This window comes from Haplochromis burtoni, unplaced genomic scaffold, assembly GCF_018398535.1.
Source record: "Haplochromis burtoni strain Fernald_Lab_line unplaced genomic scaffold, NCSU_Asbu1 Contig_1531, whole genome shotgun sequence".
NCBI lineage: Eukaryota > Metazoa > Chordata > Actinopteri > Cichliformes > Cichlidae > Haplochromis > Haplochromis burtoni.
This window is the reverse complement of record NW_024583892.1, coordinates 20774-31958: the sequence shown is the minus strand read 5'-3', so window position 1 is coordinate 31958 and position 11185 is coordinate 20774. Positions and strand designations below refer to the sequence as shown.

Sequence of the window (11185 nt, the reverse complement as noted above, 5' to 3'; positions counted from 1 at the left end):
GTTCCTGAGCACCTTGGAGGGCAGTTGGAAGTCTCTCAAGCGTCTGAGGTGGTAGAGACGCTGATGAAAAGCAGATTTGTTCAGTGATTGTTTTCATGGTGTTTTTATTGCAATAACACTAGTGCAGATTTAATCTCTATGACAGCGGCACACTAGACACACACACATAGACGCACACATGCAGGTGCTCTGAAATGTGTATGTTTGTATGTGTTCATGCACACTGCACTCTCCAACTGACAAACCATCTGTTTCTTCCTCTGAGACTTTATCGGTTACCCACTCAGGAGATATTAGATGCCCCTAGAGTTTTAATTGAGTCTATTTGTGAATAAAACTAACGGCAGTAGGGCTGCACAGTGATTTTGTGGTCTACATGCTTATTTAGGACAATTAAAAATAACATCAACAATCACATCAATGTACTTTGTTTTAAAAGCATCATGAGTTACAACACACTCCTTCCTTCCATGGGGCCCACTTCTGGGGGTTTCAAAATGTCACATGAACATGCAACCAATTTACCCTCAAAATCACAGTTTTGTATGAGAATTTAAATATCTCGCGCTGCCGGGAGTGAATTCTTGCATGAATGTGTCATCTCCCTGTGAGGCAGTCTTACTTGCTCGGGAACCCATAATAACACAACACCCAACACCCATAATAACAACAACACCTGGCATCACAGCTGTGATGCCAGGTGTTGTTGTTTGTGTACGTCTGTGTCAGACACGTGGACCACGTGTCTGACACAGACGTACACAAACAACACAAAATAGGCCTATAACTTTCCCCAGCCTGCGTGAACCCGCATGGCTGTTGCGCTACTGGACTCGCGCGTGTACCCGCGCAGTCAATGAGCTGCACCTGCCTGCGTGAAACCACACGGCATAGGCCCGTGTCAAACTGCGCGGCCGTACTCACGTGAACCCGCGCAATTAAGGACCCGTCGCTCTCTTTTGTTTATAAGCTTGCGATTAACCGCACGGCTCAGGTCCGCGTGAACCCGCGCGGCTACAGCGCTCTTCTTTGTACAGTACTTACTTGGTGTTGCTCTTGCGTTAATCTCGAATCCCGTCAATCATCATCCAGCGAGGAGAAAAAAAACAGACAGCTAATCCACCGGCCCGATGACGAATTCTCACGTTTCGGGACTTTACTACAGGAACTTCTATAAGTCCTGGCTGACGTCTTTCGGCGTGTCTCTTTTTCCCCTCGGTGAATGTCAATTCTAGGGATCTGGCTCGAAGGACCAATTAATGATGGGTTTGTAGCTTAAACCCATTCACTGGAACGTTCAAGACAATTTACTACACAGCAAAAGCAAGACACAAGTAGGCAAAGTTCTTTGTGTTACTCATGCATGAGGGAGACCTGCCTGGAGCCAAGTGTCGTTCCACCCACTTGACCTCCGTCAGACTCTCAGCCAGGTTCCCCACTCCTTTTATTGTAGTTACCGTACATGAATATGCATAGGGTCATTAACATACGACGTTTCATATAGGTACACATGTGGAGAAAGAATACCTTGTCTGTGTGTGTTTGTGTATGTGTGTGTGGTCAGAGTGAGACCCCATAAAGACTTCCCTAAACCTGCTGGTCTGGAAGTCCAGCAGTTCATCTAAACAAAAGGCACTTAGACTAAAACAGATATACGTGTGTTTGCTATACCATAGAGCAGATATAACCTCTCTCCTGACCTGAAGTTGTGTGTGCATGCCAGAGTGCTCTGGGAGGCACACAGTCTCCACAGACTACTAAGGATCAAACCTCTACCAACATGACATTGATTATAAAACTCTAAGCATATATGAGTAGACATTTCTAAGCATAAATGACAATCAACAATACAAATCTAACAAACGTGTTTGTGCAACACCTGGTACAGCGATTTAGGAAGCAGTGCCTGACGATAGTTCTGCCACAGAGGTGCCACGGCAGGCTTAAGATTAAAGTAAATGAGTTGTTTTGCTCACTCTTTCTTTTGTAAATATGTGCTCAAATGATCTATAAATTTAAGACCATCGTGCTTCTCTGTAGTCAATGACGGACCCAGTGCTGTTGAGAACGCACAGGTAGTAGGATCTTTTTAAAAATAACACAAATAATGAAGAGAACAGAAAATGGCCAAACAACAACACTGGAAAAAAAAATCCTCTTCAGAAGACTGAAGTTTCACTGTACTTTTAACATAACTTCACATCTAAAATGTTGAATATTAGCCCCTAAAAGTAGCAAGAAACTCAAATAAACATCAGTTTGCAATTTAAAAAAATCTTGCTGTGGATACATTTACCAAATAGTTTCATAATGCTTACAATAATATTGTTCATAAAAAAGAAAATACAAAGAAAATACTGGCAGCTGATTATGTTCCCTGATGTTAGTCCAATCTAGAGGGATGGACCTTAATTAATCCTTTATTTCTGCCTTAAAAACATCTTTGACAAAGCCGACCTGCTCCTGCTGCTATGGTTTGAAGTTCAAGGATGTTAATTATTTATTAAGGGTTCTTGAGGTAGCAACAAGGATACAAATGCTGATATAAAAGTACATCTATCCATCCATCTACATCTGCTTTATCCGGGCCGGGTCGCAGGGGCAGCAGTCTAAGCAGAGAAGCCCAGACCTCCCTCTCCCTTGCCACCTCCTCCAGCTTATCCGGGGGAGCAACAAGGCGTTCCCAGGCCAGCCGAGAGATATAATCTCTCCAGCGTGTCCTGGGTCTGCCCCGGGGCCTCCTCCCAGTGGGACATGCCCGGAACACCTCACCCAGGAGGCGCCCAGGAGGCATCCTTGTCAGATGCCCGAACCACCTCAGCTGGCTCCTTTCGATGTGGAGCAGCAGCTGCTCTACTCTGAGCCCCTCCCGGATGGCCGAACTTCTCACCCTATCTCTAAGGGAGAGGCCAGCCACCCTTCGGAGGAAGCTCATTTCCGCCGCTTGTATCCGCGATCTCGTTCTTTCGGTCACTACCCACAGCTCGTGGCCATAGGCTTTTACACTCAGCTCCCTCTTCACCACAACGGACCGGTGCAGCGTCCGCATCACTGCAGCCGTGGCACCAATCCAAGTACATGATGAAGAAATACCAACAAATGACAGAGAAATGTGGATGAAGGATGTCGTTCTTTGATGATGAGACTAAAAAGGTCAAAGTTTGCTTTTTTTGCTCTGACTCTATCTTGAATCACAACAGACTTCTGTAATCTGTATTTTAAAAAGCTGTTAGTGTATATCTCTTTACTGGTTTAATTTCCAGGATATGTAGAAACTCCCTACTAACCAACACTTTCGTTTTTCCGCTAAATGGTTTAACACACAGATAACTGATTGAATTATAGACTGTGCTGTTCTATGTGCTTCAGCAACTTGTTGCCTCTGTGTTTTTTTTTATCTGAACATCAGTGTTTGTAATGATCATTTGTAGTGAGTTATGCTTGAGAAAAACATCTTAAATAATGTGAACTCCCTCTAAGAGTTTGTTAGCACATTTCATTATACTTCAACTCAGTGTGTTAAAAACTTTATTTACCACTGGAAGACAATCACTTCAGATGGACAAACATTGATGAGGTTTAAAGCCAGCATTAACCTGATAGTACCTGAAAGGCACTGAGAGGAGACGTGCAAATAAACATTTGCCAAAAGAAGCCACATACATGCATTTGAGACGCTCACTAGCAAAACTTCAAATGGAGAATGGACACTCACACTAAGCAAGCACTCTACAATTTGAGCTAACTCCCCTGTGTCCTATGTGCTAGTTTGTACAGTCTACACTTTGCCCACACTTGATGTACCATCATATTAGGGAAGCGGCACAAATCCTGAAATCTGCAATTCGCCTAGTAGGGAGCTGAGAGCCTGACAAGGCAGATCGCTGACAATCCACTTTGATGGAAACGTGACTGAATGCCATCAGCCGTAGAGACAGACTAAGGAGCTTCGACATCCAAGGGACTGTGGACTACAGCTCTTTTACATTGAATGAAGCCAGCTGAGGGAGGTGGTTCTAATCAAGGTGCTAAAGCAAGGTCCCGAGTTGCTTCCCTTGGTTTTCAGGGTAGGGCAAGTGGGCCATAAGGAACATTGCTATTCTGGAAACAGGATATCTTTTTGCTATAGTATTAGCCGACCATTCTCTTTAACGTAACCTGTGCAACATTTGTGCAACATGTATCTTTATTTGAAGCCTGATGCTGGCTTAAGGGCTTCTTTAATGACTTTAACTCAAATCTAAACTAACTAATATCTGAACAAATCTGAAACGACAAGAAGCTGATCTTATCATGGTAAGGCGCTTTGTTGTCTTGATGTCAGTGGCTTTTGTCTCTCCTTTGGCTTTCTTATTATCCCAGCAGGGTACCTGATCACATGCTGGGTGCAGGTGATGATTGACCAGATCTTGTTCTTCCCATTTAGCTGACTCCCCAGGACTTGCCTAACTCTCTGAAGGTATATGTTGGTTGCAGCTTTCCTCACAGCCTCTTTGTAACTCCTATTTGCTGTGTGATTCCCAGGTACTTGTAGCTGTCCTCAGTGTCTGCTATGTTGCCTTCTGACAATGCAATCCCCTCAGTTCTGACTAGCTTCACTCTTTTTGTTACCATCAAACTACCGTTTGATCTGCAGTATGCTAATGTCAAAGACACTTATGGAGCTAATGCCTTACCAAAACTTGGCAGATCAGACCATAACTTGTTTTGTTTTAGCAGACCTGTAATAAACCCTGTGTGCAGAGACAGCTTGCAGCTAAACCTATGGTAGGGAAATAGATACCCGATGGTACTGAGGCTCTACGGATCTCCTAGGAATGCACAGATTGGAATGTGTTTTTGGAAACAGATAAGAACAGAATGGACACTGGCAGGCAGGTTGCTTATTTTAGTACATCAGCTTCTATAGAGACACAGTCATATCTACAAAGACTGCTGTTTTCACAATAACAAACCCTAGATCACAGGTGGCACAAGGCAATCCTCAACCATAAAAAGATATACAAAGAAGATAGAAAGAAATCTACAAGTTCAAGTTCAAATTTTATTTGCCACATGCAGTGGCAGGTTGCCCTGCAGTGGAATGAACACGCCCCCGACCATACACACACAACACAGACATCACATGGGGATACAAGTCAGAGAACGTTGCATTACAGAAAAAAAACACTGAAATATACAACGGGAAAGTACAAGAGGAAAAAAAGAGACCTCTACTCATGCTGGGCTCCTGGGAGGACAGCATGAGAACAGGAAACAAAAAAAACCTCCTCTGCACAGAAAGCACATAAATGTCCACATCACAACATTATAGAGCACGTGACCAGCAACAGGGTTGGGTAGGGGATAAGGAGTAATCCCAGGCAACACAGCAGCCATCCTATCACTGCGCCGACTCTCCACAGCGCAGGCCCAGACCCGCCTCGTGTTCCCAGGAGGCAACAAGCATCGAAGGCATTGGAAGGGGAGGGGGGATGTGTGAGTGCTTATCAGTGTAAATGTATGTGTGTGCGTGTCCATAGTTCAGCTGAGACAGTGTCCTTCGCCCTATCAGGCTAAGTAAACAGTCTACCAGCCAACCCAGGTGGCCTGGCATAGAGTGGGAAGAACAGTCAACACACAGTTGTTATCAGGGAGTTTTTGTTCGGCTCCAGCCTTGAGCCCACAGCTGGCGCCGAAGGGGTATCAGTTCAGTTCAGTTCAGTTTATTTTTATCTCAAACATTTCAAACATGTGCCTTCACAATCATTACAAAATATCATTCCATTATTTGTTTGAAAATCCGCATTGATGTTGATGATTTTTACAATAAAGCAATACCTGTAAGGTGTGGAAAAGAATCAATACCATCATTGGCTACAACAGCAACAAAAGACAATGACTTATGGGTGATGTGGAGGACTGTGCTGCCCAGCTCCACAGGGTGTTTAGTCTAAGTTTAGGGGCAGGTGCCAGCACCGAAAAACATCCTGTATTGTGCCACTACCAAAAATAAAGTATCCAGCTAAATGAAACAACTGCTAGAATAAAAAAGCTGCATTTAACAGAGGGACCGTATCCTAATTCTTTTTGGTCACAAGTCATCATTTCTACTCAATGAGGCATGGTCATCAGAGAAGAGCAAAACATTCAAATCTTATAAAATAACTCAAATATAAGCAATGGATGTAAAAATAATAATAAATACAAACAACTCTGGATCCCAAATCTGAAAACAGTTTGACGGCACAAAAATAATCAAAATTAGAAAGAAGATAGTTCAAATATCCTGAAAGTTACCTTCTTATTGTTTACTTTAGAAATGTTTTATACTAACTGCTAACTTTAGAGCAATTTGATAAAGCTGTGAGATAGAAAAATAAGGGTCTTGTTCAAGACATAAGGCAAAACACAAAAAAGCTATGCAAGAGTTTGTGGAATTCTAAGATACAATTTATAAGTACATATTAATTGTAGTTTTACATACCAAATCATATCACTTTAGCACAATTACTTATTTCAATGCAACAAAATCTATAGAAGTGGCTCAGTCTGTCAGTGGCAGAAATGTGAATTTATTAAAAGCAGGTTCATCTAATGATAGAAGAGATGCATCCCAAAGTACAAACTGCTTCATGCTGATTATTTCACATTTACCTCCTAAAAGCAGCTCAGAAAAGTTTACAATTCAACTCAGCTTCAGAGAGAGAGCAATTTAAAATCTGAGCTCCATTTGGTAATGATGTTCAATTATCAGAGAAAACTGAAAACCTAGTAAACCTCAGAAATTAGCCTGTAATGAAACCTTCATGCAGTGAAGCTTTCTAATGTTTACATTTTTTCCCAGTTTCATAATGAGGATTTTGTTACATGTTTTACACTCAGTTATTGTATATATTCTGTAATTAGGCCAATTATTTTATTTATGTTATTTGTTTGTAATGTATAGATCTTTTAAAAAGGATTCTTATGTTCACATAAAGGTACCTAAACAGTTAATGAGTGTCTACACTTCTACACCACAACACTTTGGCTAAAAATTTTTGTTGCACTGCTGAAAGCTCACCAGCTGTTGATTGGCTTCACTTAAACTATGCTTTTGTAAAGTAAAGATCCTGCAATAATACAAAGAACATGGAGAAAACCTCAACAGTCAGATGAAGCTGTTTGAGCAAGCCAGTTGCTCACAGCGGGAAACTCCCTTTTAAACAGGAAAAAACCTTTGGAAGAACCTGGCTCAGGGAGGGGAAGCCATCTGCCACAGGTGTTTGGGGATTGTGTATTTTTCTTATGTTATTTTACGATGTAGCTTTTTATTTCGAGATGTTGCCAACTCCATGCTGTACATAAAGAATTCAATGAGAAATTCCAGTTTTGACCATTTTGGTGCCAAATGTCTTCACCATTGGTGGTTTGCTTGAGTGCAGTTCAGATTTTTTTCTTTAATGTTACCTAACAAAACAGCGCGGAGGAATGAGTGTGAAGTGCAACAGCAGGGTAGAGAACATCAGTGAAGGTTGATTTGAAGGTGTGGAGGTGAACGAGACTGCCAGAGGAAATTCTGTAAAAGGACAAAATTTTGTCCTCCGAATCCAGATACACCCCGACACGACTGGAGCGCAAACACTGAGAAGATACACAGACCTTCTCTTTGTTGTGCTGAACAAAAAAACCATCATCAGAGCAAATCAGACACCACGACTTGTCATTGTGTCCCAGCTTGCAATCATCAACATCCCCTTTCCTGCCAATGTTTCTGTATGTTAACCCAACACAGAAGGGCTCTGACACCTCCAACTCAAAGTAACAGCGTCCTTTTAGTCCCTGTTTACACAGAACTTGCTGACAGCAATCAAACCTCTCTGTATGATCAGGATATGGCTGCTCCTCCTCCACCCAGGTCACCTTTCTGTTCCCTTCAGAGAGCAGCAGGTTCTTGTGAGCTGTGCTGGAGTTCAGACTGGGCTCACAGGCATCTGGAGGTAAGAAAACACTTTATTCACAAATAGCACTGATTTCTAAGGTCAATCATCTAAAGCGGTTTTCAAAAAATTTTATTTCACACCTTCACTTTTAGGGGATGTGGGTTAGAATATTCTTTTCTTTTCTCTTCTACATTTCTTGAACTCATCAGTAAACAGTCACAGTGACAGCTGTCATGTCTGAATGTTACCTGTGCAAGTAGCACAGGTAACATTCAGACATGACAGCAACCAGTTGAAAACCCGCTAATGCCCAAAGCCACTGGACATTTGCATTTTCTTATGTACCTTTGTCAGGTAAATCCTAAACAGTTCAGACCTGACCAGAGTAATTAATATTAATAATTCAATCTTTCTATTTTTATTATTTTTATTTTCTGGTAAATGATCTAATTTACATAAAGAAAACCCAGTCAGGCAAATGATGAACACATTATTATATTTATTCATAAATTTATTAAAGAAATTATACAGTTTTACATTTCTGTGAGGGTCACATTTACTTCAATTTCAAGGATTAGCAGTTAAATGAAATATAAAATTAGTTTCAATCAGAGGAGTATGGGCACTCCTACAAGCTTATTAGGCATGTAGATTTTTTTAAACTGTGCAAAAAACTGTGATGCAAACAATGAAGTAGAAAACCTCCCATTTTTTTGTTTTTTTGCTTATTTTTTATATCCATAAAATGTTGATGGTAGGAACTTTTTTTAAATAATCTACAAAATAGAGAAAACATAGATGACTAATTTCAAACTTCTGACTGGTAATATATTATTGGTTATTAAGTAAATAATTATCCTGTTTGCACTTTCTTACTTGATCACAGCTTTCAGTCAAAAGCATTTTCACAGGTACTCACATTTCCTGAATCCTGGTTTCATCCGGTGATTTCCACCATGTTCAAAACTGAAAAATTATAGTTGAGAATTAGATGAAGCATATTAGCAATAGCCAAAATTTATAGATGCCATTTATAGCCTAAAACAAAATGTTTTCATTGTTGCTTTTGACATTAATACTAATACTACTACTACTAATAATAATAATAAAAAAACATGCAGTTTTGCTATAGCTCAATAGTATTATATTTAGTTCTGTAGAAAATCAAAAAGATGGCACTCTTTGATCATGATCTGGAACGCTTATGAGAAAGGTCAGTGAAAAAGCTGTGCACTGACAGGTGTTAAACCACAAAAACCACAAGTTCTAATAAGCTGCTTGCCTTTTTTCCCAGTGAGCCACAAGAGGCAATTATGAGCATATGTGTCTTTATAACGTAGATACAGATGTTAAAGATAAAATAGTGAGCAGTGTGTGCGTGTTTTTTCTGAGCAATATTTCTTTCAAAAACACAATGTTTAAGGGTCAAAAATAAATTTCCAGTTTGACCCGCTAACCTGCCCACCTACATTAACAAGCCATACAAACATAGGTTCCGAGATTTCCTGTTTTCTCTTTGTTATTTGGGGGCTGAAACAGTGGATGACACAGGGCCAGAATTAAAATTACTTGAGTTGGCTGAGGTTGTATTTTGGATCATCCTTCAGCTCAGAGAGTTTCTTTTCCCCAACTCCTCCTGGATGGTTATAGCTCAGGTCCAGCTCTTTGAGATGAGAAGGATTAGCCTTAATGGATGTGGCCAAAAACCCACAGCCTTTTTCTGTCACCAGACAACCAGATAACCTGAGAAAACAATGTTTGGTATATATCAATGCAGGTTTTAAAAGTTATTTTAGAACTACATCAGCAGTAGTAAAATTGAAATCATAAATTACAAGCACAAGAAAATTATGTGGATTGAGATGGGGGTTATAGTATTTCTCAAAACAAAATAAATAAAAAGATTTTACATTAACAGATGTTGGTTTTCAAAAATTTAGACAGAAAAACCTTAAACTGTCCAAAGAACATTTTCTGTGGACAGAGTTGAGTTGTAACTTGCAGCTGGTTTGGTGGGTTGTCCATCTATTTGTAAAATGGCACGGTATTTTAAACATGTACCTCAAAGTTTTCAGTCTGCAGCACTGACTCGACAGTCCTTTACACAGCAGCTCTACTCCTGAATCTTTCAGGTCATTGTTGCTCAGGTCCAGATGTCGTAGAGGTGAGAAGGGGAAGGTGAGACCAAAGGCCAGATGCTCAACCCACTCTTCAGTCACTTTACAGTCTGCTAGTCTAAAAAGGGTAATAAGGTTTTTTATTTAAATAGAAATGAAGAATAAGTATGTAATTGCCACTGGGGGCAGAGAGGATTTGTACCTTTCTTTTTGTATTATATCCTGTTCAACAGTATTGTTGATTCAGCTTTAAAGATGAACAAATAACAATGAAATAAAACTTACAAGGCTGTCTTGCTGCTCCTCACTGCTGGTATCAGCCTCCGTCTGCCCTCCTCTGATGTGTTGTAACTCTTCAAGTCCAAGACTTCCAGATCCTTCTTTGATGCCTGCAGCATGTAGGCCAGTGCAGAGCAGTGCAGGGGAGTCAACTCTGTTTCTAAATGATCTGACATTTCAAGATATTCCTGAATTTCATCTTTGACTTTGTGATCTCTCATCTCGACCATAGTCTGGAAAAGGTTGATGCAGCTGTCTGGAGAGAGGTTCTTCCTTCTGATAGACTTGAGGTAAGTCAAGATTTTCTTTTCAGTATCTTGACTTTGATCTGGTGAAGGCAGCAGACCATGAAGGACTCTGCGATTTGGTTCAACCAGGAGGCCAAGAAGGAATCTCAGGAAGAAGTCCAGGTGGCCATTTTTCTTCTCCAGCACTTTGTCAACCATCATCTTTAAAAGATCAAGTAACGTATGTTCTTGGCTCTTTAGATCGAGGAAGCTGCTGAGCTCTCTGGTATCATTATTTATGAAACAGTCATAGATGTGGAGAGCTGCAAAGAACTCCTGCAGAGTCAGATGTACAAAGAAGAAGACCTTTTTCTGGGAAATGATTTCTTCTTCACGAAGTACTGTGGTGCAAAATCCAGAGTACATGGAGGCTTCTTTAATGTCAATGCCAAAGTCTTCCAGGTCTTCCTCATAGAAGATGAGGTTGTTCTTCAGCAGCTGCTCAAATGCAAGCTTGCTGAGTTTCAGAAGAAATTCTTTGTGTGTTTTCAGAAGCTTTTCTTTGTTTGTCTCAACCTTCTTGTCATATTTTCTGTTTCTACGCTTTGTGTGTGCAAACAGGAAGTGTGACATCATCTCTGTAAGAGTTTGAGGAATT

The 11185-nt window shown here is 40.7% G+C and overlaps 1 protein-coding gene across 1 annotated transcript; it reads right to left on the bottom strand.

Annotated features, from left to right (window-relative positions):
* Positions 1-5383: 5383 nt before the first annotated feature.
* LOC102291554 (protein NLRC3) lies at positions 5384-11179 on the bottom strand. The gene is made up of 5 exons (XM_005952321.2): positions 10307-11179; positions 9966-10139; positions 9474-9647; positions 8824-8870; positions 5384-7955 (listed from the first exon to the last, which is right to left on the bottom strand). The coding sequence occupies exons 1-5, from the start codon at positions 11161-11163 to the stop codon at positions 7432-7434; spliced, it is 1776 nt and encodes a 591-aa protein (XP_005952383.1). The 5' UTR covers positions 11164-11179; the 3' UTR covers positions 5384-7431.
* Positions 11180-11185: the final 6 nt, after the last annotated feature.